The sequence below is a fragment of the Hyalella azteca genome, unplaced genomic scaffold, assembly GCF_000764305.2.
Source record: "Hyalella azteca isolate HAZT.00-mixed unplaced genomic scaffold, Hazt_2.0.2 contig17868, whole genome shotgun sequence".
In the NCBI taxonomy this organism is placed as follows: domain Eukaryota; kingdom Metazoa; phylum Arthropoda; class Malacostraca; order Amphipoda; family Hyalellidae; genus Hyalella; species Hyalella azteca.
In genome coordinates, this window is record NW_025947637.1 from 62,002 (window position 1) to 88,645 (window position 26,644).

The 26,644-nt window shown below is 39.5% G+C and overlaps 2 protein-coding genes across 3 annotated transcripts in view; one reads left to right on the forward strand and one right to left on the reverse strand.

Moving 5' to 3' along the window:
* The window catches only part of LOC108681073 (glutaminase liver isoform, mitochondrial), a 61,165-nt gene extending 59,652 nt beyond the window's left edge, over window positions 1-1,513 (reverse strand). Inside the window, exon 1 of the mRNA XM_018170052.2 lies at window positions 564-1,513. Within this exon, the coding sequence (XP_018025541.1) occupies window positions 564-1,337 (774 nt within the window). The 5' untranslated portion in view covers window positions 1,338-1,513. The remainder of the gene's footprint in view (window positions 1-563) is intronic.
* Window positions 1,514-3,146: 1,633 nt separating this feature from the next.
* Window positions 3,147-26,644, forward strand: part of LOC108681070 (helicase SRCAP) — a 33,441-nt gene continuing 9,943 nt past the window's right edge. For both annotated transcript variants that reach the window (XM_018170044.2, XM_018170045.2), the window contains exons 1-25: window positions 3,147-3,247; window positions 8,249-8,359; window positions 8,787-10,136; window positions 10,432-10,803; window positions 10,992-11,286; window positions 11,616-11,816; window positions 12,031-12,246; window positions 12,545-12,719; window positions 12,967-13,153; window positions 13,628-13,764; window positions 14,081-14,267; window positions 15,251-15,393; window positions 15,712-15,950; window positions 16,759-16,971; window positions 17,503-17,672; window positions 18,451-18,555; window positions 18,870-18,989; window positions 19,246-19,461; window positions 19,737-19,953; window positions 20,580-20,749; window positions 21,036-21,179; window positions 21,499-21,666; window positions 21,811-21,943; window positions 22,273-22,478; window positions 23,035-23,268. In XM_018170044.2, coding sequence (XP_018025533.1) covers window positions 8,309-8,359; window positions 8,787-10,136; window positions 10,432-10,803; window positions 10,992-11,286; window positions 11,616-11,816; window positions 12,031-12,246; window positions 12,545-12,719; window positions 12,967-13,153; window positions 13,628-13,764; window positions 14,081-14,267; window positions 15,251-15,393; window positions 15,712-15,950; window positions 16,759-16,971; window positions 17,503-17,672; window positions 18,451-18,555; window positions 18,870-18,989; window positions 19,246-19,461; window positions 19,737-19,953; window positions 20,580-20,749; window positions 21,036-21,179; window positions 21,499-21,666; window positions 21,811-21,943; window positions 22,273-22,478; window positions 23,035-23,268 — 5,649 coding nt within the window. In that variant the 5' untranslated portion in view covers window positions 3,147-3,247; window positions 8,249-8,308. The remainder of the gene's footprint in view (window positions 3,248-8,248; window positions 8,360-8,786; window positions 10,137-10,431; window positions 10,804-10,991; window positions 11,287-11,615; window positions 11,817-12,030; window positions 12,247-12,544; window positions 12,720-12,966; window positions 13,154-13,627; window positions 13,765-14,080; window positions 14,268-15,250; window positions 15,394-15,711; window positions 15,951-16,758; window positions 16,972-17,502; window positions 17,673-18,450; window positions 18,556-18,869; window positions 18,990-19,245; window positions 19,462-19,736; window positions 19,954-20,579; window positions 20,750-21,035; window positions 21,180-21,498; window positions 21,667-21,810; window positions 21,944-22,272; window positions 22,479-23,034; window positions 23,269-26,644) is intronic.

Below are 26,644 nucleotides of genomic sequence, written 5' to 3' on the forward strand. Positions count from 1 at the left end.
AAACCCAGGAGAGGTTAAAAAACAGATCTGGGTGAAAAAACCATCGCTGGGAGTCATGATGTGCTGCACGTGTTGTGGTTGTGTACAAATCGTCAAACAAACGTTCGAACTTCTGACTTCGACTTCGGGCTGCCGCCCCCCTATCGCCCCCCAAACGCCCTCTTCTTCCTTACCGCCCCCCAAAATCTTTCCACCGCCCCTAGGGGGGCGATATCGCCCACTTTGGGAACCACTGATGTATACCATGGTAACAATACCGCGATAAAAAATCTACCGTTTATAAAATGATAACAATTAACATACGGCTTTTTATTTTTCAAAAGCAGGAAGCTCAACGGCTGCGTCAGTAAACCTGTTATGAACAACAATAAACACATTTCCGGGATTATTTCACAGCCCAAAAAAATAACAAATTAATATCAAACTGAACGAAAGACAAAAACAAACTAAATATATTCAATCAAGGCCTTATCTTACACAAAAAATCGTGGTATAAAGCCTCCTAAAAACATAAATAAATCGTTATAAAAAAATCAAATAATATTCAACAGAATAGAACTTACAGATGTAACATAGATCGTTCTACGAGAAGAAGAGAAGGGATGCGACAAGCGACTCTGTAGGAGCACATTACGGGGCTGGCCATGCGACGACTGAAGGAGAGATGCTCGGGTGGCAGTGGCAGTGCCATTACATAATTTATTTCGTACGCACTTACATAAATGAGAAAGCGAACGAGATTGTCCACTTATATGCACAGGAGTTAGCGAACTCATTTGTACGCTTCTGATAGAATGAGTAAGAGTATGCATTTGTAAGCGAGTGTAGTAAGAAGTTAACGAACGAACGTTGAGTTCGCTGGAATTGGTAAAGGTATGCCTATGAAGCAACGATCGTCCACGATATGAAGATATTTGAGACAGCATTGGAAAACTTGCAACGTCGTTTCTTGTAGCAGTTGAGTTAGAGGTATGTACTATGTCCTCGTGAAATAGATTAAATTTATTCTGACGTATAGACGGGAGTTTAATTAAAGTAGCTTCGTATACCATAGAAGAGTGAACGTTATTTTCACAGAATCCATTTCTAGAAAGATTTTCTAGTTCAGCGTCAGTTGAAAATAAGTACAGCCCTCTTGATCCTATCTTCTTTGCTGACTTATTTTTCAGAGAATACGAATTTTCATCAGACTCGGTCAAATTCGTACGCAATTTTTGAGCTGAAGAACGAGACGAAAATGAAGCAATTCGCTGCCACTGCCACCTCGTGGTGGAGAACCACCAGCGACGCTGCATGCACACCAAACCATATATCGAGTCCGCACAAACCTTTTCCATGACACACGCGTTATGGACTAATTAACCCAGATAGAGTTGAAGCTTCCTATTTATGCCTTGACTTGATGTCTTGTATTCCTGCTACTCACAGCCTGGATTCTCGTTAATTAGTTGTGAGATGACGAATTAATTAGTCAGTCATTTCTAAAAATTATACAAATCACAATTTCAGTTCACTGAAAGGAAAGAAAAAAATTCTTATCAATACGCATGCTTAAATGGAAATTATGATCAATGATGTATTGGAAAGCTGAGTTAACACGATTCCAAAATAATTTTATGGGGCGGAGACCGGTAAATAATCTATTATGTGTTTATGAAATGAGTTTCTATTTTCGGGTCTGAAGTATGATACCAAACATATATAAGGGTTGTTCAGATCGAATATACTATCATACACGGAATTGACGGAAATCATCTGGATCTATTTTTTTCTTACTAGTGTAATCAAGAGACCTTGAAGAAATGGAGGCGGGAGAGTTGACTGAAAAAATTATAATTATGGTTAGTGAAAAGTTGAATTTTCTGCAAATTTAAAAAATCAAGGTTCACTTATGCTTAAAAACACATCAATTAAATGGATGTTCGGTGCTAACTTTGGATTTTCTTTTGATCAGGAACTTAAGTTTTTGATTATAAACTGTCGAAATGAATGAGCGTGGGAATTCTGGTCACAGTAAATGGTGAGCCATGATAAAAACTCTCGATCTTGATTCGGGAGCAGTCGTGAGGGATTTTACTCATAATAATTTACTCTTAAGTTTGCTTGAATTATTTCTTTTGAGCGGAGAGAATGTTCCTTATGCGCGATATTTTCTTACACATACGGCGAACAGCCAAAAATAGAGTCTGCTGGTCCGGGAATATAGGGAACTTCGGAGTGGAAACGAAAGTTTTACGCCCAGGTGTAGCCAGAGCTTCAAAGCTTTGCACTGTTCCTACTATCGGTAGTTATTGTTGCATGCAGAGTTTTTATGATAAAATAACTGATTTAAAATCACGTCTAGCTGCTCTGCTCCTGCAAGGCTGCAACCAATCCCCACTCCTCAATTCACAACGGAACGGTGCAAACATCTCTAGTCTTTGCACGATCAAGAGGAATTTCCTTCAATTTGATGGGTTTCAGAATAATAGCTGTGGAAGTAACAAAGGTAAACATTTTCTTCACATGCTAACATTTTAATTTGACTAATAAAGCTTCAATAATCACTTCAGTGAATCTACAAATATTAAGCAATTTAAATTATCCATGTCGAGTTGCACCACGATAAACACCACCGGTACTCAGTAACACCTCACCTTCACCTGACAAGGCAAGAGTCACACTGATTATCTGCTTTTGCTGCAGCCTGCAACCGAGAAAAGGTCCCAGCTCGGACTGCCGGTTGGCCAGAGCCTCGGATATCCCCAAATCTGTTAAAACGTGTCAATTTGAATTACTGACGATGCACGTTTCGAGACGACCCTAAGGTTATTTTCAGGCTTTGTTTAAAATACATGATAAATATAATTTATTTATTAATTTAGATCAAAATGGAAATGTTGGTTTGTGGGATTTACGGTGGTACCTGCCAGTCATGTACTGGGTATCCACCCAACGGATAAAAATGGTCCTTTACAGAATAAGGAAATTGTAGCTAATATTATTCAGCTGCTGTGGTGAAGGCCAAGTTTAGAAAATACATGAAGTTTCAGATTTTATCATTATCTTGTGTCGAAGATCGTCATTCGATAGTTTGTGCTCAGTATTTTTCTGAGAGATTATTAGAGAAAGTGTGAAGATGCGTGACGTCAGAGATCAAACATGGATGCCATGATCTAAGAGGGTGTGTATTGAGTCGTTCCAAGTTATCACGATAATTTTACCCGTGGAATGGATTTCTCTTCCTGCTCACGGTAATTAAAAGTTTGTGAGTATTCCAATATATACTAAAATAACACTTTTATTCGAAATTATTGAAGATAAGTACATGAAAAAAGTGAAAGATGTACTAGTTGTAAGGTCACCGCCATTGTTAGTTCCAAGATGGCGGCGAATGCTGAGAATGATGCTTCTGACGGAGAATATTTTTCTCGCTTTTTACCTATTTTTGCCACTTTATTATTTTTCAAAGTGTGATGAATGAATGCGGAAACTTTATGCAAGCATTGTCGTTAGGTTGTATGAGTGTTGACATCTGCAATATGTGTTGTCCATCGAAATGCAATGACAATTCATGCCGCACGCGTACCGGTGTAAAATACCGGTTTTTTAGTGGAGGATTATAGCCTCTAGGTGGATAGCTGTTTATTGTTTACCTGAAATATGATCAATGCTTTCAAAATAATTTAACACTCCTCATAGTTTTTAATTTTTTTTGTGCTCACTGCCCAAAATTTTGCTATGACAGATTGATTTACTTGATTACCTAATTAAAATGAATCACTTCCAAGTTCCAACGGCATCACGATCACGGATTGATTTTCTGTCCTTAAGATTTTAACTTCATTCATGATCTCTTACTATTTTTGACTCTGATTTTTATATTGTACATCTTTATGGAATTAACATTTTGAGTATTTATAATTGAAGATATACCTATTTTATTTAGGAAGATGGTGCAGGCCATTTTGCTGGGGTGAAAATGTATACTAATAACCATTATACATTAACACAGTAAATAAATCTATACATAATACAGCAGTGCTGAAAATTTGTAGAATTAAAAATTTAGTTTAACTAAATTAGGGCACAGTGGCTAACTGGCTATGGCATATGGAGAACATTTTTTGTTGCCATTCAAGCCATTCATCAAGTCAAGGTTATTTTTGATTCCTATATATTAGTATATAGTATAAAAAAGATTAGTAAGTAGGTTACTGTAGGTATCTAATCTTGGCTACCAGTATAATCATACATCAGAAATTGTTTAAAATATTGAGTACCTAGATGAAATTAGAAATGAATTTATTATAAACCTCTGGTTTGCCACTTTGCATTAGGATTCAAAATAACCATTTAATGGTGATGTTTGAAAATAATGTGCAAAATGTTTTCTTTTTTTGCATAATTTTTACTGAAGAGACACTGAGACAGAATAATTAGGAAGGGATAAAATTGTCTGCAATCAGGACATTTTTGTCTCAATTGTGGCTGGTTTTATCCAATTTTTTTATTTGAGCTACAATATTCATGAGGAGAATTTATTTCCAAATTTTGCCTTAGTGTCATAGCACGGCTGCCGGGCTGCGTGGGCCAGTAAAATTCTATTGGGTAAATATGTGAACTGAAAACTGCCTGCCCACTGGTGCTGTGTTGAATGTTATTTATTAGGAAAAGCCCTTACTCCAGGAAGCCCTGAACATTTAGGTTCCATATTGCAGGCTTCTACTCTGATTACTGATGAAGTGTAATATAACAATCCCTAACATTGGCCAGCAAAGGGCAATCAGAATTCACTGCAGATGCAAACACTGTAGACAATGCATCTATCACATTTGTAGTGTGCACAAACTTCCTATTCATTCTGAATGAATGAAAGCATTTCATTAGAATATATTCTAGTCCATTTATTTATGATTTTCATCAGCAGTTACATATTGTCCATTATGCACACCTTCATTCATTATTTACTCTCAGAAAGAGTGTTATTATATGAAATCAGTAAATTTCCAATATTTGTTATGCTAATGCCAATGAGTTCCATATGGAACAAAGCACATAAGAAAAAAATAAACATTTGAACATATTTTTGGTTAATTAACACCACAAGTGACAATATTTTAAAGAGAACAAGAAGAAAGTCTAGAATTAATTCTTGGCATTAATGGGTTGGTGAACAACTTGCTAAATCTGACTACAGCAATCCCTTGATTAGCACGGTTTTGAATACCGCGGTTTTGATTAACGCAGAAAAAAAAATTTGCGACCTACCCTTAATCTACGCGGTGCCAGTTTTGATTAGCGCGACTTTTTTTTCACAACATCATTTTCCCGCCTCTAGCCAGAGGTGTTACGTTCGTAACAAAAGTGTTACTTTTTGCTTATTAGATCTTATGTTGTTACTTATGTTACGACTTTTGGAAAAATTCGCCAAATGTTTGTTACTTTATGAATTTCAGCCAATAATTCTTTAAATAAGGTCCCGTTCCGTAGGCACTCGTGCTGACTACAGAGTCGGTTTAACCGCGCCTTGTCTCGTTCATAACTCGAATGATCGAGTTCGGCAACGTTCGCCGGTAAGTGCGCCATGCCCGTGCTCTAGCCCTTTAAGCCCTGGTGTGACGAATTCGTCACACAGAAAATAAAAGCTTCTACCGAGAGTAATTACATGTTTGGAGTCTAGCCGCGAGTGTGTCGGTAGCGTCACATGTTGTGAACTCGTTCGAACAACGTTCGATGGAGTAGGCGCGCTGCTACTGCCAGTACAACACAAAGACTGCGCGTGATCTGAAAAGTAATTCAGATTGTTTTTTCACTTTTGAAACATAATTCAGTGCGTAAAGGGCTAGTTACTCGTTAGCCTTCAACTGGTCAAGATCGCTGCCATATCTACTGCTCACTTTTATCAAACTACATAATTTTCCTTTCCTTTGCTATTTTTGAGGATTCATTATAATTATTCCCATATATTCTTAAGTTTGATTAGCGCGGTTTTGCTTAACACGGTAAAACTCGGGGATTTATTAACCGCGTTAATCAAGGGATTGCTGTAATTAGAATGTCCAGTTAATATAAATTTACTATCTTGATTCAGCCTATAAAGTCGTTCGGATGTGAAAATCTGATAGATAGAAAATTTCAATGCCTATAATTAATTCTCTCCATGGCACCAATTAATAAATGTATAGACCAAAAATTCCAAAACTTTGTCATAAGGTTTGATTGCAATGAATGAATGTATAAATTTGTAATGTTTCCATCCTCTTATCTTCCTTATTGTTTCCAGCTTCTTTCTTGAATGAAATCAATACCATCAAATGGGGTAATATAGGAGTGTTTTTTGTTAAATTTTAAGCGTTTTTTTGTTAATAACTTTTTACCAAGAAAATTTCATAAACAAGTTTAGGCTCATTTTATTGCTCTTTGCGAGGGCTGTCGAATGGCATCTAAAAAAAAATTCCATATGCTATTTGTAAGGTGCCAGTCAGAAAATAAAACAGTCCCAAATTACCCCTGCGAACGGGGTAATCCAGGACACTCGGAATAAAACTCAATTTTAAAATGTCTGAAGCATGCAGAGTGTACTCGATTACTAACAGTACTCTGAAGTCCTCCTCTTTCATTGTAGAGAGTAGAATAAATGACATTTTCTGTGTTTTTTACTTGTTCATACTTTATTGATGTGATATCACCATATTCATTCATTACCGTATTATTGATGTGAAATTACTGTATCCATAAACATGCCATTGAGCATTTACAATCACCTTATCCTCTGCATGTTTCATATCAACAGCCATATAGCATTTCTTCTGTATCTGTAAGCTTACAGGACGGCTTGTAATTTCACACCATTTTAATTAGGGACCACCCTAAAACACATTTACAGCAGATCCTCTTTTAGGGAAGGCCACAGTTAAGATAAACATGGGTTAATCACAAAGATTTTTGCTTAAATTTTAAATTTAAGCAAAAATATGAAGTAAAATGTAAATAAAATCTTCTTGGGGAGCAGAACAGCCTGGATGTTAGGCAGAACTCCTAACATCCTGGTCACTCAATGCAATGGTCACTTCCTAAAGAAGCTTGTTGAGCTCCTTGTTGTTACGTTACATATAAAAGGAAGAGGAGGACTTTGGAGTACTGCTGGTAATAGGTGAGTACACTCTGCACTCTTCAAACGTTTATAATTGAGTTTTATTTCAAGTGTCCCTTTTTACCCATTTCCAGATAAATTCAGGAGCCTTTTATATTGTGTCTAGCACCTTACAAATAGCATATGGAATTTTTTTTGAAGATGCCATTCAATAGCCCTCGCACTGAGCTATAAAATGAGCCTTAAATTGTTTGTGAAATGTTTCATGGTAAGAAGTTATTAACAAAAAACGGTCAAAACTGTCCCTTTTTACCCTGCTTGACGGTAATATATAGTAAAAATGTTGAAGTTTCTGCCACTATTTTTAGTTTTGCAATATTTTGATTAGTTTAGCTGCTACATCATTTCTACAAAATGTGGAACGCACATCCCAAATTACCCCGCCCATCCCTTATTACCCCACCCGTCCCTTATTACCCCATTTGACGGTAGTTCACACTACAATTATTATATGTTGAAAAATCATCAGAAAAAATTCTTTACTTGAAATGAGAAGAAGAGAAATAGATGTGAAAAGTTATTAGAAACAAATGCTTCATATTGCAAATGTATTCCATTGATAATAGTTATCTTAACAATAAAAATTTGTCACAATCACTATGTTGTTAGTTAGTAAAATTAGTTTATATTGATGGGGATTTGAAATTTTAAAACCATATTGTGTAAATGTGTCCTAAGGTTATGAAGCAAATCTATACATAGCTCCAACATTATACACTCTCACTAATATTCAAGTGCAGAATCTATAAAACGGTTTGTTGCATTTGCACCTGTAATTTTAAAGTATTTTGTGGTCAAGACAATAATTGGTAGAATGTTCTGAGGTGGCAAACATGAGGATTCTGGTCATTAAGGGCAAGTCTCATGAGGAAAGGTAGAAATTATGAAGCTGAAGTAATGTCAATGAAGTACACATGTACCTATACTCCCGGGTTGAACTTGATTCCAGGATTATTACTAGCATATAAAACGAGTAACAAAATAAACAGCAATGCATATAGACTAACAAAGTTGTGATACTACTTATACACAAAAACTACTGTTTCACCAGTGTATCTGTAAAGGCTTTTATTATTGAAAAAAGTTTACTAATATTTTGAAATTTGTTTGCAGGTATAGGTGACCACAGAGGAGGATCTTGTCAGGTTTCTTCTGTGTCTCTGCTAGTTTGTGATGAGTGGCAGCTCCTCTGCTACTCTCACATCATTACCTCTTCAAAATGCTGTGAGTAATTATGTACCTACTTTTTTCTTGTCTCTTCTGAGTGTGCTGTCCTCTGCCTTGATGGTGTGATTCAAGTGTGAAACTGAAAGAGACTTTAGTCATAGAGTCATTGGTGTACACAAGGCTGTCTAAAGTTTCCTGTTCACTTTATTTTGAAAATGTGAGTTATAATGAGATATTCTAGTCCCTAATCCTGACACCTCGGTAAAACTAACCTAAAATTTTTTAATTATCAATGAGGGTGTGTGAAAAAGAATATGGAATTAACCAAATGTAACATTCATATTTCAGCAATGATTCAAATAATGCCTGTTTTCTCTATATACTCGCATATCAATATATTTTTCAATTAAATTTTTTGTTTGAATTTCTTGCATTCCTTGAAAGAAATGCTGGAATTGAGTGGTTCGCATGTTTTTATTTTCAGAGTGGCAATGAAGACACTGAATCAAGAGGTGGTGAGATGGAGGTTGATAGTTTGTTGCCAGGCAGCAACTTGGTGATATCCTCAGTGTCAAAACCATCCAACCTAATCATGAACGCCACGGCAACTTCCCCTTCATTGTCTTCTCCCTTTCCTTCAAGTTCTGTGAAGCCAAACTCTCCTGATGCTGTGTCATCCTCGCCTGGCTTTACTAACCCAATATCCGATCCACCTGCAAGGCGACCTCCACCACCATCGTTTTGTGCTCACCAGCCCGCGGCAAAAAGGGCTCGCTACGATGGTTGTTTACTTGGTAACAAGCCTGCTAGTTCTGCTGAGGTGTGTCAAGCCCTCATTCGTTGGAAGCGCGGTAAAATGGAGGCCGTTAGAGACTCCTATAATGGTCATATTACAGAGTATTTTTTTATGGATCACGACGGAAATCTCATGGATATTAACAATTGGTTGAAACGTCCTACTCCTGAACTTCTGGCTTATCACAAAGAACACAGGCTAGAAGGTGACACTACAAACCTCAATACCAGGGTCAAAGACTCCTTGTTCAAATTATCTGCAAGCAGCTTAACTAAAAAGGATGATCAGCAAGATCAGATGGTTGAAAAAGCTCGTCATGAAGCTAATGTTGTTGCTCGTATTGCCCAACTCCGGAAAGAGGGTTTGTGGACTGAAAAACGACTACCTAAAGTACATGAACCTGCAAGACCAAAATGCCATTGGGATTATTTGCTTGAGGAGATGGTGTGGCTCAGTGCTGACTTTGCTCAAGAACGAAAATGGAAGAAAGCTGCTGCCAAAAAGTGTGCAAAGATGGTAACTAAATACTTTCAAGATAAGGAGCTGGCAGCAGAGCGTGCTCAGAAAGAAGAGGAAATGCGGTTAAGAAAAATTGCTGCCTTCATGGCTCGTGAAGTTAGAACATTCTGGAGCAATGTGGAAAAACTTGTCCATTACAAGATCACCAGCAAGCATGACGAAAAAAAGAAGATAGCTTTGGACCAGCAACTATCATTCATTGTAGATCAAACTGAAAAATATTCTGGGATGTTAGCAGAAAGTATGAAGAGGCCTACAGATTCTTCTGCTTTGTCCACTCGCTCTGAGACTCCTTCTGTTGGTAGCTTATCAGATGACGAGTTTGAACCTGTGAGTAATTCTGATGACGACGAGGCTACGATCGCCCAGGAAGATGATGACCCAAGCCAGCAAGCTGCTGAAGTGCAGTTGCTGCAGCAGGAGAGTGGACAGACCATCGATGACTTGCTGACGAGCCTTCCACCTGAATATCTCGCCTCTCTCAGAGCACAGGCTGGCCAACAGTCTGAGGATGAGCAGGTCAGAGCGACCATCCACATTCCATGCTTTAATATTTTTTAAAAGGCTTTTTTATTTGAAAAAAGGTAAGTCTTGAATTAACTTTATTGGTGCCATTTGTTCTGTTGAACCATTTTGCTTCTTACCGTCATGTCGTGTCTTGTACGTATTGAATCAAATTTAAGTAGAAATTAATATTTGCTATATTTGTCAACTTTTATTATCATCAATTTAGTAAAAAAGTGTTTATAAGATTTTAAATGCACAAGAGTTTCAGCCGTGGTATAAAGTAAGCTTTTCATCTTATTGGTTGCAGAATGCCGACCAAGAGGACTGTCCGAAGGCTTCCTGTTCTTCAGAGCCTGATGACGCTGCAGTTTCTTCAAGCACAGCTCCTGATCACTCATTCACAAGATCAGGCAGGAAAAGAAAGCACAGTGCATCTACTATTGTCTCGGAAGAAAATCAGGAAAATACAGCGGATGTGGCTCCCAAGGCTGCTGATGGAGAAACAGCCACTAAAGTTGATGCAGCAATAAAACCTGACGAGGTTGCGGAAGATCAGGCGATGGACGTGGATGACCAGGAATATGTTGCCAAAGATGAAGAGGATGACGAGGAAACACTGGCTGAGCAGGAACAACACGAGGGGCAGACTGACTATAATATGGAAATAGCAGAATTACAGGTTTCTTATTCACATTTTTGTTCTCAGAATTAAACTTACTGTGGAATATCAGATGTTTCTTTAATAACTAATTATGCAAATCTAGTTTTCAGTTTATATATATACACATGTGTACAACTCAAAAATACGTGAAGAAAATGAGTTGCAATGCATTTTGAAATTATATTTGAATTGATTCTCTCCTCCAGGCAGACAATGATCTTTCATTGGAAGATCTGCGCCGCAAATATGCAGGTTCTCCTTCCATTACCCTGCCTTCAGCACCTCCTTCAGACGATGAAGATGATGAAGAAGAAGAGGACGACGCTTCCACGGAAGCTGGTGCTTCCCGACCCTGCTCTGGTGATCCTGCAACTGCTAGTGATGTCGATGATGAAGGTGATAGTGATGATGAAGGCCTCACCGGGTCTGAGGATGGTGAATCTGATGACGATGAAGGCGTTGGGCTCAAGAGTCTGCTTGAGGAAACCTCGTTGCCCAGCGGTGAGTTGACTACTTTTTAAATCCATTTGAATTTGGATTCTTACTATGACAAGAAAATTCAGAGGAGCTAAGTTCTTGCAATTGTGATGAAATTAATGTCTTGGAATGATGAAATGAAATGACTGCTAGGAATACCGTACACCCGGATGTTTCTTATTGTCTAAGTCTTGCTGTGACTCGTGCTAAGGCGATAAATATACCCAACAATAGACAAACAGTAAGGAGGTTACTTTGATTTTTCATATGGGCGTCTTTTGTCTGAGATTAATATTATCAGGCATGCAATGATCAATAGGCACTTGTCATATAATTTTATTTTGCACTTACAGACAGCAAAGCAGCTGAGGACGCAGCGGACGTGGAGCTGGAGCAGGCAACGGCTGTGGCTGAAGCCTTGCAGCCAAAAGGCTTCACGCTCAGCAGCACGGCGGTCACGACGCCCGTACCGTTCCTGCTACAGCACTCGCTCAGAGAGTACCAGCATGTCGGATTGGACTGGCTTGTCACCATGTATGATAAAAATCTCAATGGTGAGTTACCATCATCCATAAACTTATTACCTATAGTGAAGGTTTTCACTACTTGTGTTGGTTCAGATAAACCTTGTTTTTCTAAATGTTACGTTTGAGGCTTGACTAATTTTAATGTTTTTGTATGAGCTACCAAACTTCAAATTGAGTTGCCTCAATGTCACAGTTGTGCTCTTGATGTGTAGCGATTCCATTCCATGTTTTTGATGTGCAGGCATTCTTGCGGACGAGATGGGTTTGGGTAAAACAATCCAAACGATTTCGCTGCTCGCTCATCTGGCGTGCGAGACCAGCAACTGGGGCCCTCACCTAATCGTCGTGCCCACCTCAGTCATGCTCAACTGGGAGATGGAGCTCAAGAAGTGGTGTCCTGCCTTCAAAATACTCACCTACTTCGGCACTCAGAAGGAGAGAAAGATGAAGAGAACTGGTGAGTAGCTTCCAGCCAAGCATTTTGCACAGTTTCGTCTTGACTATTTAATAGTAATATGTCGATTTTGTTCTACATTAATTTTACTCTGACTTATTTTTATTTTGCTTTAGTTTTACTACGCCTCTTTTAAATCATTATTTATTTTCTTCTGGGCCTGACTTGAAATATTTTAAAAAAATATCCTTGAATTTCAAGTCACTACTTGGTAGCTATGGCGCTTTGGTGATTGATAACTATTTTATTTTGTTCAGAGATTTGAAATCTCATTTCCTTGAATGCTGATTTTTTTTTGCAGGTTGGACCAAACCTAATGCATTCCATGTGTGTATTACATCGTATAAATTAGTTATTCAGGATCACCAAAGTTTTAGAAGGAAGAAGTGGAAATATTTCATCCTAGATGAAGCACAAAATATTAAGAATTTTAAGTCTAAGCGCTGGCAGCTGCTGCTCAACTTTCAAAGTGACAGGTCAGTGTTAAATTGTATGTTATTTAACTATATTATCTGTGTAGTAATGACGTGTAGTGCGCTGTTGTAATAACTTGTTGCAATAATTTTTCTGCTTATATTTCATATAAAATCTAATAGCCTTGGGAACTTGAGGTTACCCATTTGTTTATCCAGTTAAGCTATAATAAGAATAAGATTGCCAACAAGAAGTGTATTGATGATAGAAAATTCTTTGATTTAATGAACTTGCTAACAACCATTGAAGGCGTCTGCTGCTGACCGGGACACCCCTGCAAAACAACCTGATGGAGCTGTGGTCGCTGATGCACTTCCTGATGCCGCATGTGTTTGCCAGCCACAGGGAGTTCAGGGAATGGTTCAGTAACCCCGTGTCAGGCATGATACAAGGCAACAGCGAGTACAATGATAACATCATCAAACGCCTCCACAAGGTTAGTTTTTCTTCAAATACTCCTCTTTGTACGTGATTAATCCCTCCATTCTTTTTATTGTCAAAAAAAATTTTGGATTCGATTTATTATATTCCACAGGCTTTTATGGTTGCTACGTTTAGCTGATGATTTTTTACTCAAGACATTTAGTAGAAATCAGCAGCAGTATTTTGTGCCTGAAACATGGGGTGATTTTTCTGGTCCTGTGGCTCTTCAATTCTTATGTTGAATCTTGGTGGCCCTTTGAAATAATATGTCTAATCTATCATCATATATTTATTTTATTGTTTTATTGTAGTTTTTTGGCTATTCCGTCATTGTTGAACATCGTTGGTCTTCTGTCAGTTCATTACCTGTATGAACGTCTGATCTAATTGGGTCTTATTCCTGAACATTTCCCGCATGAACATTTAATCTGGTCAAGTATGCCTCATTTCTTTACATTTCTTGTACTAACCCAGAATTTTTCTGTAGGTGTTGCGACCCTTTATTCTGCGGCGACTGAAGAGCGAAGTTGAGCAACAGATGCCTAAGAAATACGAGCACGTCGTCATGTGTCGCCTCAGCAAACGCCAGCGCTTCCTTTATGAAGAGTTCATGTCGCGTACCAAGTAAGTTCTTATCTAAACAAATCCATGAATAGTTTACTACAGTTGGTTCTTTATAGTATTTGAACATCTAAGATCTATTGATCAACAATGGAGACATCTGCCATCCAATCTTTAGTGCAAGTAATTTTCTCCTTAACGTTTTACTATCCGTTCTATGATTAATCTGCTGACTTGATTATATTACGTGCTGACTATATTTCGCGTCATGAATATATGTGTAATCAGTAATAAAATTTTCCCTGCTCCTATTGAAAATTGAAAGCATTCACAAAATAAAATGAATTTGTAATCGGACTAATTAGGGTTCGTATTTCAGGACGAAAGAAACTCTTGCCACTGGAAATTTCCTGAGTGTTATCAACGTGCTGATGCAGCTGCGTAAAGTCTGTAACCACCCCAACTTGTTTGAAGAGCGACCCACCGTCTCGCCCTTCATGATGGAGCCTCTATCTATCTCAGCGCCGTCCTGTTGCTGGAGCATTGCTGCCTACGATCCTTTTAAAGTAAGACCTGCCTTCTTTGAAGTTGTAATCTGCCAGATAATTTACTATCATTTTACTCGAGGATTCCTGCAACGCTCGTCTTTGCTCATTTGAAATCTATTAGAATTGCTCGTTGCTTGTGGCAGTGTTCCAGAGTGCTCGTCACATCGCTTGCACTGATTGCGGCGTTCTGTCAGTGATGAAAGAGTGCAATGAATGGTGGCGGCATGTAGCGAAATGCATGGTGCAGGTAGAGTGACGGCAGAGTGCAGTGAATGGTGATGACATTTAGCATTATGGTGCAGGTAGAGTGATGGCAGAGTGCCGTGAATGATGATGACATCTAGCGTTATGGTACAGGTAGAATGATGGCAGAGTGCAGTGAAGGGCGATGATATTTAGCGTCATGATGTAGTTTAAGTGACGGCAGAGTGCAGTTTATAGTGCAGAAATATGATGAAACCAGAGAGTAGAAGCCGGCTGTTCTGAGAACTGAGCATGGATCTCGCGCCATAGTCGCAAATACCTTGCTCTGTGAAGCAGGACTTGGGTATATTACGCTCCTAACTTGTAAGCTCCTGTCACAATAGCAATGTTAACTTGTGAGCTGCTTTGCTAGCCATTGACCATATAGTTGATATGAATGTTATGTCAATGCACATCCTATTAATACCTAAAATATGCCATGCGATCCCAGCGTACTACTAGTAACAAGCTAGAAGTATTAATAACAGTTTAAAGTGAAAGGTTAACCGTTTCATCAAATTTAACTGTAAAATGTTATCATTATGCGTTGCCTAAAAGCAATAATCCAATAATAAATAACCTCTAAACTAAATGGGTTAAAGTAAAGGAAACCAAAGTTGACATGCTGTTGCCTGACCTAAATTTTGATGAATAGACTGAGATCCAGATTCAATGATGCCTTGTTTTAACAATTAGAATGTAAAAAATCGGAAGCCTATTCGTTGTGTTCATGATGCGTTGTGCATTAACATTCACAGCACGTGGACCTGTTCAGCCTGAACCTGCTTCTTTGTGCGCTCGAGTTGACACTGACTGCGTTCGCCGCACACCGTGTGCGGCGCTTCCAATGTCCTCAGCGTGTCATAGTGGACATCGACAGCGCGCCCCTGCCCCCGCCCAGGTAATGTCATGGTTTGGTTCGCTCTTCAACTGGCATGCGGCTCTGGTGGCTCAAGGATATATATTTTATGCATATAGCTGGCTTCAACTTAGCTGCTTTACACTAGTCTTTTGAATAAGAATAATTTACTGGTCGAGTAAACATATGCACAATACTGACAATTTCTAATCCATTGCAAATGGTTTAATTTTTCTATGTCTACTATAGGTATCATTTTTTGTAACTGCTGCTAGTAATTTTGAATATACGAGCAGTTGTCCATTGGACGGTTTGGTTTTTAACGACCTCGTACTTACTAATAGTTTTCTTTGTTGCCAGATGTCCTCCCGGCAAAATCAGACTGCACGTACGACAGTCCAACAAACCTAGCAGCATCAGTCAAGTCCCCTCGAGCAGCACCCACCCTCTACCGACCGCTGCTGCTGGAGCTATGAATCGGCCACGACCTGCACCGTCATCCACACCGGGCATCGCGCCTGCAGCTGCCACCGTGACTAACATCAGCACGGCTTCCAACGTGCGGTACCAGCTCATCCAGCACCAGGGCGCACTTAAAGGTTTGAGCTAGTTAATTCAAGTTTATTGCCTTATATTAAGTCTTTTATTAAGTATCGGGTTATTTTTTCTAAGCTATTGAATCGTGGAGTTTCACAAAGCCGGCTACGCAGTGTCCCATGTCCCATTTGAAAAGAGGCAAATCAAATTAAAATTTTTTTCCGCGACAAAGAAATTTCACAGCTATTTGATCAAGGATGAGCCAAATTTGCAAATTCTAAACCTTTTGGTTGACAAGTTAGCATACATAGTTGCTTCCTTGATAATTAGATAATTAGGTATGAAAATTTCCGCGAATCTAAATATTTTGAGCATAATGACCGATTGTATTTTTAAATAGTTCAACTTCGATTTATTCCTTTAATAAATAAAATTTCGAGGTACTATGCTCTTGAGTATAGGTGTCTTATAATTGGTCGTATTTGCTCATACTAGCCTTAGAACTTCAAATTTTTTGCGTATTTGTCCGCTCAATGAATGGCTAAAAACCCTAAAGCAAGGCATTTGGTAGTTTTCTTGTAACCATAATTCATGAACATACTGAGATTATTGCTCCAGAATTGTACTCTCTTGCACCCTTTCTCATGAGCTGTTAGACTGCATTGTTTTTCACTGGAACTGAAAGGAACCTGTCATTTAAACCATATCCTGTTTATTATTATCCCTTGTTTACATGTTCTCACTCGCTGAGCGACCAAAAACTTGTATAAATTCTGACCTTATCTAGATTTGTCTGGTACTGTAACTCTGAACTTTCAATTTTACTCAATCATGAGACAAGTTTCTCAAAAATTCATATTCCTTCGCCAGCAATCCCGATTGCCGTGAACTCGGGTGCGGTTCGTGCCGGTGTTCCTGTCAATCGAGTGTCAGGGTCTGGGGCCAAACCCGTCGCAGGGAGCGGACAGCAGCTGCAGGGACTGCAACTCATGCACACCGCGTCTGGCCAGCTGCTGCTCACCACCGCCACACGACCACAGCAAACCGGCACTGCACCTGCTGCTGCACCTACCTCACTGCAGGGTGAGTTACTGCTATATATATTTACAGTCACTGGTATATATTTACAGTTGTCAGGAGACAGTGTTAGCAGCTTGAACCATCGCTCATACACACATTATATCTCTAACGTAGATAGTGTATGCTCTCTTTTTCATGAGGTTTTTACTTGTGGAAAGTCCTCATTTGACTGTTCACGCATGACATAAGTAATACAATACTCTTTATTGCAAAAGAAAGCACACAATTTGTAGCTGTCCTGCCACCAGAGTGGAGTCTGCAACAACCGAAATGCATTCGGAATAAACACGTCGTTGCTCGAAGTTTAATTTCTATTCAAACTACTTTCCTCTCTTGTTACTCTATTGTTACCATCGACTCTCTTTACAACGTTTGTTTTATATTTTAACAATTTCATTTCAGATTTCGCCTGTGAGCCCCGATTTGCCTCTGTGTGTAAATACTGATCCCTACTTACCTATTCCATAGTAATGTGTGCCTTCTCAATTTGATTAATATAATTTTTGGTTTCTCTATGTCATTATGATTGTTCAGGTGTGAGCACGAGCGGAGCGACTGCTCTACTTCAGAAGATCCAGTCCATCCAGGGTTTGAAGAGCCTGCAGGGCTCCGTGCTCACGCTGGGTCCTGGAGGACGACCTGTGTTGCGGTTACCGCCCTCTGCCGCCGCCCTCAAGCCCACGACCGCCGCTCCTCTCACTCAGGTAAACATTAACTTCACTAAGCACGTCCAATAATAATGTTTTGTGTTGTCTATGTGTGGTTACCTCTTCCTACTGCCGCTCTCAAATCACGACCGCCTCTCACTCAGGTAAACATTAAACGTAGGTAAACATTGAATGTCAATACTCACGTCAGCTCAAGAACTTAATTTTGAGCTCGATTATTCTGTATATCTAGTTCTATGAACTAATTTGCTCTGATTTATGAAACCTGCTATGTGGAAGAATTTTTATGATCATCTGAAATGACGTACAAACAATGAACTGCATTTCAAGCTGTGAAAAATAGCGTATTCTCTCTTCTTTTGGTGCCTTAAGCTGCTATTGTGGGCAAAATTCATACTGATAATAAAATTAAGTTGCACATTGGAATTCAAATTTTGTTTAAACTCATTTTTGTAATCGATTAAAAACTTTGAATTTTTAGAATAATTGTAAAGGTGAAAAACAAATCAGAATCAAATCTCGCGTAGTGTCAGAACCATTGGCTGCTCTCTAATACTCTTATTTACACGCCAATCCCCGACATGTTCCTGCTACATGACCAAAGTGCATGTCCTTACACTTAGCTATTGTATATGAATGGAAATGCATCATTTCCCTGGCTTGCAATATTGTTTCCTCTCTATTTATACTTATATATTATATTTTGCGATTTTGACGAAATTCAAGTTTAAGTAAGGCTTCTAGCATTGATACTTCTTTATTATTCATTTGTGTATGTGATAAGGTATTTAAAGTGAACATTTCATTTGTTCAGACCGCTACTGGAGGGGTACAAGTGCGTTCTACTCCTCAGAGCACCCCTCAGAGCACGCCTCAGAGTACACCCCTTCCTACTCCCATGCCCTCTCCCACCGGCAATGTGAGTGCTTCTTTTATAGTTTGCTTTCATAACTCAAGTGCGTTTGTGCATGAGATCTGCCTTTGAAGTTCACTTCAGTTCTCGGTTTGTGTTGATAAAATCTCTTTCATGATACTCATGATCATTCCTTGGATGTCGTTTTAAGTAATAACTATTTTGAGCTGATGAAATATCGTTTTTTGAGTCATAGAATTTCTTCCAGGAAACATTACAGCAAATCGGGAAAGAAATTTAGTAGCTCGCTGTATGGTTTGTTTATTTTGTCTCACATTATTTCCGAGGTGCGAGTTTTATAAAATTTTTCTTGTTCACAGGGCAGCCCGGCCGGGCCGGCGTCGGAGTCGCGGTCGCCAGCTCGTGGGTTTCGCGGCGCCGGCGTCTCGCCAGCGAAAAATTCCAAGCAGGACGAGCGAAAGCGCAGTATATTTTACCTGGTCAGTTCAATTTTGTCGACCTTCTTTTACCATGAAAATTATTACATTGATGTTGATTGTGTTTATTCCAATAAATTTTTTTGTGTTGTGTATTGACTCGAGTAAATATTGTGTGTCACCAGCATATTTTACCTGGTCAGTTCACTTTTGTCGACCTTCTTTTACCAAGAAAATCATGACGTTGATGTTAATTGTGTTTGTTCTAATAACTTTCTTGTGTTATGTCTTCACTCGAGTAAATATTGTGTGTCACCAGAGCGACTTGGAAGAGGCACGTGCAGAAGCTCGTCGAGCCAAGCTGCTCACACTCGCACGCCTGAACACGCGTCGCTGCCGCGCGTGTCCCATCTATGGTGAGGACCTGATCGAGGCGGTGACGGTGCCACAGCCGCTCAACGGCCTACTCTGGTCAACACAATCTGCCATGCAACCGCTGGCGTACACTAACGAACAGCGACTTGATCATATGAAGGTAGGTGCCTCCACTTGATGGTGCTTTGTTGCTTGATGAGATACAGATTCGAAAATTCCCCGTGGAACCAATCTTACGTTCATTCTTAGATACTCTTGTCGAATTGGAATCAACTGGGTTATTCGATCTTGGCTAGTCCTCGACAAAAGAAGAGCCTGTTTCATATTGAATCGCCTAGACCCTAGACTGTAGACAGGTTTTTCATTGATGATTTTGAGATTCTGCAATTCATTATCAAGTTTTACGTTTGTTGATAATTATGAACTAATATACAGGGTATACTGGACCGGTTCGTGTTGTGCGTTCCCGCGGTGGTGAGCAGCGCCCCGCAGCTCCTGCTTCATCACCCCGACCCTTCAGAGGTGATACGGGAGCGCCACACGCAGCAGCAGGTCATGAAGCTCCTCAGTCCTGAAGCCGTGCGGCATCATTCCATCATCAACAGTCAGCTCACGCAGTTCCCTGATCCTCGGCTCATTCAATATGATTGTGGTTAGTGTTTCTTCTCACGCTCTCAAAGGTGGACCTCAATCTGCCCTGACTCTTATTCAATCCCAGAATTATCGTTTTTCATCATGCATGGGATTGTTTGATTGTGTAAAGGTGATAAGAGATAATTTGATGCGATAAAGGTAGGCGCTTGTCAAGCTTTTTGACGGTCTGTTTTTGACGTATCTGAGCCGTTATGTCCAAACTATGCAGATTATTTGTCATGTGGCATCTCAAAAATCTATTGGAAAGTGTTGGGATGGTGCTGTCCCAACATTAGAGCAATATGAAAATCAAACTGGAAAATTTTCAATTAATTTCCATAATCGCATTGAAATTGTCCACATAGTTTCGACAGTTATGTTTATGATCTTATTCATGTGAATATTACTTGGCTATCTCCAGCTCGACAATGGAAGAATACTCTTCGTTTATAAAATAAGCATCTATTTTGTTTTTAGCATTAAACTAGCATTTTTAGCACATTTTCTCATTTATGGAAAAAGGCGCTATTGTGCTCGCCATGTCCGTCTGTCTGTCCGTCCATAACTTCACGTTTTCGTCGACGAAAAAATGCGCTCTCTGTCACTCACTGCAGAGTACTGAGTTATATTTTTTTAAATCGACAGGCAAACTGCAAACTCTTGATCGTCTTCTGCGCACCTTGAAGACCGATGGTCATCGCGTTCTGATCTTCACGCAAATGACTCGCATGCTGGACGTCTTTGAATCCTTCCTGAATTACCACGGTCATATTTACCTCCGGCTCGACGGCACTACCAAAGTCCAGGACAGACAGGTAGGTATAGGATTAGATGCTATTCTATCTGCGAGTACAATATTTCAGTTTACTTCTGAACTTAGATCATTATTCATATGTTCATAGCAATTTGAAATTCCCCCCAATTTTAAACGTCTTTAAAAGTTGCAAGTAGTTTCAGTATATTAGGGGGTAAGTAGTAGGTATCATTCATGACCTTGGTCTTTTTTTATTATAAATGTAGTATATTATGTATTATTTCATTTTTCCAAATAGTTTTCAATTACACACAGACTCACCTTTATTTCCATCACGTGTTTCACAGGTGTTGATGGAACGTTTCAATCAAGATAAGAGAATATTCTGCTTCATCCTCTCGACGCGGTCTGGAGGCATCGGCGTCAACCTCACGGGTGCAGACACTGTCATATTCTACGACTCTGACTGGAACCCGACTATGGACGCTCAGGTAATATTACTTGCAACTTGCAGCCAGTCTTGTTCAAATTATATGGTTATTTCATTGTTTATCCGATTGCAGTGTTTATATTGATCATTTGTTGGCTCTCCTGCTCACGGTTTTAGAACTATTCTGTAATATTTATTGGAAATGCATCGCCTGATAAATCTCTAGATTTTGATCCTTTCAATTTGTATAAATTATATGGTTAATATTGTAGTACTGTTGGCAAAATCATTGTTGTTAATTTTATGATACCACTTGCCAAGCTTACAAATTGCAAATATTAAAGACTACTCTGATCCGTGACTTTATATGTACACTGCAGGCCCAGGATCGTTGCCATCGCATTGGCCAGACCCGTGATGTCCACATCTATCGCCTAATTTCTGAGAAGACAATAGAAGAAAACATTCTCAAAAAAGCCAACCAGAAGCGTATGCTTGGCAACCTTGCAATCGAAGGCGGCAACTTCACAACTGCCTTCTTCAAAGAGGTTCGTTGCTCATCTTTTGTTGTGTAGGAGCTGTAGAGAAGCTTTGCTGTTAGCGTTGATAGTGGTTAGGTGATGCTTCGGGAAGATATTAGAGCTTAAATGAGTTAGATCATGACTACTTCACCCTAATATTTTTCTCGCCAGCAAACTATTCAAGAGTTGTTCAGTGTGTCAACCGACGCTGACGCGACACATCGCATGGCTGAGCTGCTTGACAAGCCTGCTGGATCTGCTGGTGCGGACGCCTCACCTGACTCCGTTGTTCCCATCAAACCAGGTGCGCTTTGGTTATAGTTACTCCTACATATTTCTTGTGATTAAATCACTTTCACAGAGTTTCTCTTCTCGGAACTCAGTGTTGAATTGTATGCAATTTTAATGCACAATCTCATTAACTAGAATGATAGCATATGATTGAGTTGTAACCGTAACATTACCATCTCTCCAGCATACTCAATGAATGCTGCGTATAAATTATGCCCCGTGACCTGCTACCCTTGATCTTGCCCAGCCTGCCTCAGCCCAAATAACACGGAGGTACGCGATTATTTATCTACCGCGGAAATGACAGCAGTAACTTGATGCAATCCCTGATTGTTTTATTAGGTGCCTTGGAGAACGCACTGGCGGCGGCAGAGGACGAGACTGACGTGGTGGCTGCACGCTACGCTATGGCTGAGGCAGCGGCCGATCTCGCCGAGTTCGACGAAAACATTCCCCTCAATGAGGACAGTAACCCCAGTACCTCGGGCGCTCCTGGTGCTGAGGAACCCAGTAAAGTCCAGCTGGAAATCAATAAACTCATGTCCCAGGTATGTTGCGATCAACGCTACAACTCGCTTAACTTTAGACTAATGATTAAAGTTTAATTGATTCACTATTTTACTCTGGTTTTTCTGTCGTCTTGTACATGATTTACCAATGTTGTATTGTATGGAGTATGATTTTATGCCCAAGTGGTATGATTAGGCAGTATTAGAGCGTTGACTCTTTGAGGCACTGTTCATGATAATACCACTCCAGAACTTATTTTGCCTGATTACGAATGCCAGTAGAGGGGTCAAGTTTCTAGATAATCAATATTTTTCTTATTTCTCTTCTCTCTCTATTTACTGCTCATTTCACGTTTCATAAAAGCTTCAGCACTTTCGTGATTTGAGGCCTTCATTTTTTGAGATGGGGAATGATTTAATTTGGGAAATTGTTGATAGGGAATGATTTATTTTGGAAATTGTTGATCGAGCCCCTAATTTTTTAGAGATGTAGGTATATTAGGAACTATCGGCGCGAGATAGCTTTATATCTATAGCTCTATTGATAATGTCATCATTTACCAAGAATTTTTTCTACGTATACCTTTTGTTACAGTTGACTGGCGTGGAGAGGTATGCCATGAACGTGCTGGAGTGCGCAGACGAAGGCATCGCTTTGGAGCAGCACCGCCTCGACCAGCAGCTGGAACAGCAGAAGAAGGAGTGGGAGCTGGACAGGCAACGTGCACTCAAGACCACAGATCCGCTTCAGGGGCACGGCGAGAAGCGGGCTCGAGACGTGCTAGACGATGACGACGATGATGGTCCTCTCACTGTTGGTGCTGACCAGGTTAATGGCGATTGCAATAGTGACGATGATGATGACAGTGACGATGAATCAGGTGACAGCGATAGTAGCGATGATGCCAAGAGTGACACTGAGTCGGGTAACGACGGTAACGAAGTGTCAAATTATGTTAACACCGATGTTAAAGGAAGAACTGCCTCGCATGAAAGTACACCATCAAGACTGCACCCTAGCACTCAGGAAGAGGTGAGCGATTCCACACCTCGGACTCGTTCACGTGTGCAGGTCAATATTGACTTGTGGACGCTGGATAAACGGGGCAAAACAGACGGTCGCGATGAAGCTGCGTCTGCATGCAAACAATCAGTCGGTGATGCACCTGACGACAATAATGATAGTGTGGCTGTTGCTCACACTGATGCTGATGATGAAATCTGTGCAGATATTGATATCAATATCGATACATCGATGGTGTGTAACGATGTTGAGACCGCTCTCGCATCCAATGGTGATATTGATAAAAATGTCATAGTCGATCATGAATTGCTGAATAACGGCGATGAGGCTAACATTGACCAGTCTGAAGTTATGGAAACCAGCGTTGATACAACTACACCTAACAAATTGAAATGTGATATTGTTAGTGACGCCAGTGCTGGTGCATTATCTATGCCTAACGGCGACGATGGTGTGGGTTGAGTATATGCATCCGATCAAATTTAGATTTTTGTCCAATTTTTATAATCTCATGAGATCTTACATGTGAGGTACTAGTATTCAATTGTGCAATCCGTCGAAAATTACTATGGTTAATTTCATACTGAATTGAATTTCAAGCAAAGTACGGATTGAAGAGTGCTTCTTGTTAGCAGGGATGCCATTATTACTGAAAATCCCAGAACATGAACGTTTCCTTGCTTCTGTTGTTAGCTGCGACGTTCGCATTGACCATCGTATTTGAATCTCTTGTCCTGTGGTTCTGTTGCTTACTTTTTCTCAAATTCGAAACGAATGTAAGAGCTGCTAAAGTTTGAGGTGAATGATATTAGAAGAATCGTTAGCTGCATTAAATTAATGCTTTCATTTTTCTATACTTTTATAATTTTTATTTACTCATTATATATAGTTCATTTTGAATCATAATCGAATTTTATAGGTACGTTTTCCACTCCTGAACTGTAACAACTCAATCCGATTACAATGTATATTCATAATTTTTCTCTTACTTCAGAGTATAGACATCGTGTGGGAGAATTACTTACCGCTCAGGTAAAGCCCTAGATAACTTGGGTAAAATTAATCCCGACTCCTTCCAACCACACATTGCGTTCATAAGGAGCGCTACATTTTCTCATCTGAGGTGAAGTAGGTAGTGCGGCTCTCGTGTTGATTGCTGCCTGGCACAGCAGCAGCTAATTCACAGGAAGTTACAAAATGACCGCAGATATCGGTAGCATTTGTTTATTTCTGACTCCGATTGTGCAAGTATTGGTATGAGAGATTGGCATTCTTGACTACAGATAACCATCAGAGTTGACCAACTGGTCACTAAATTGTAAGAACTTGTGGTGAAAAATCCCTGCTAGTCAATGGGATTTGTTTTTGTTGACCAGATTATTTATGAGGGCACTGGAAAGAAATGAATGCTATGAGTACATTATCATGTGTCATAATGCCAGTTATGAACGGGTAACGAATACGGTGACATAACTTTCATCTGGTCTTCGTGAACAAAGTTTTTTCATTGCAACAGTTTCACGATCGTTGTCAGGAGCTTTCAAATGACAACAGATAATCTTTCGATACATCTTGTCATCAAGTGCTGACTTCATGCTCCTATTTCTACGCATACTTGATAGTTATAAGCGAGTATGTAAAGTTTTCCGTGAGAACGCACTGTGCTGTCTGATGTGGCCACCTGGTGTATATCTCACTGTTACAACCTTACAGGTAAAAAACTATCGTTGTAGGTAGTTAGAGTTTTAGTTAATTTAAATTTGTTTGTAGCACCGCACAAAAGAAGGATTTGACTGGCGGATACTTGAGTGGAACACTATTATGCAGGACCAGTTTTTGGCCTGATGTGTGCGTAAACTTATTGATGCATTGTGGATAACAGCTTATCCAAACATATGGTGCTGATGCGATCCTCAATTCTCTTCTATGAAAATTATTTATTACTGCTCTCCTAGAAATGATATTTTATATTTCTTACCCTCAATGTTCTATAATTTTGTTGAAATCATGTTACCGTTCGATCATCGCTCTGAATCCAAAAATTTATATTATGTATTTATTTGAAATCAAAATGTGTGTCACGGCAGCTGGTAAATTTATGTTCTGGAATTATTTTAATGCAAGTAAGCTCAGCCACCAATGTGTGTGTATGTGATTGTAAATTACGTGCTGTAACATTGCTTAGATGCTGGTTTTGTGACTGCCACCGATGTATGTAATCCCATGAACTTTTTCTAAAATTCCTAGGCTACGAAGACTGTGATTTCTGTATATAAGCCTCTAGGCTATTGTCAATAGTGTATATATCATAGTAGACATTTTAGAGTTCAATCCTCTCCCTCGCCGGGCTTAAGAAACTAGTTGGATAATAATGATAGGAATGGCATGTACTATCGAACTTTACGTGTGCTCACAACGTTGTATTCAACATGTGGTTTTGTTCATTTTATGCTGCGCATGACTGGCATCAATTCGTAATTTTCGTATCCAGGATCATACGAGTTCCAGCCAAGATTGTTAGTTAGTCTGCCAGTCGAAGTTGTCCTGGTAATGTTACCTTCGAATTTTAATCTCGGAGCTAAATGCGTTATTTCGGGAGCGTGTAGGCTGAAAATGGTCATATCTTAAAAAAATTTGTTGTGATTTTTTCTTAATGGTATTTTTTTACTTTTAATTTCGACTCTTACATCATTGTCATACTTTCCTGATTTACATTTGAAATTTCTGTAGTGCTGCTGGATTGCGGATATGGAATTTAATCATTTCTGAATGCTATGATTTGTATCAAATTTGCTTTGCTCTTTGATTTCTTAGGAATGTTTTAAAGTCGTTTGTTCAACTGTCTGGAGTAGGGATCTAATGTTTCACTGACTATAAATGGCATGATAAGTTTTGTTGGTAAATAGGCACCTGACATTTCAACTTCAGAAATCGATTTCTTATGTCTCGCAGACAGGTTATTCAGATTCTGATATCTTGATGTTGGATTGACTAATAAGGCGTTTAATGTCATGTGCGCTAGTCTGTACCGTTGATCTAACAATCGTGATGAACTGTCGCCATCACGATAGTATCCCCTGCAATTAAACACTTGCGAGCTGTGTGTGTGTTTTGGTTTTGTGTATCCTGTGGGACTACAACTATCCTGACTAGCTCTGCGCTGTGGTTGCTTCCTACGCAG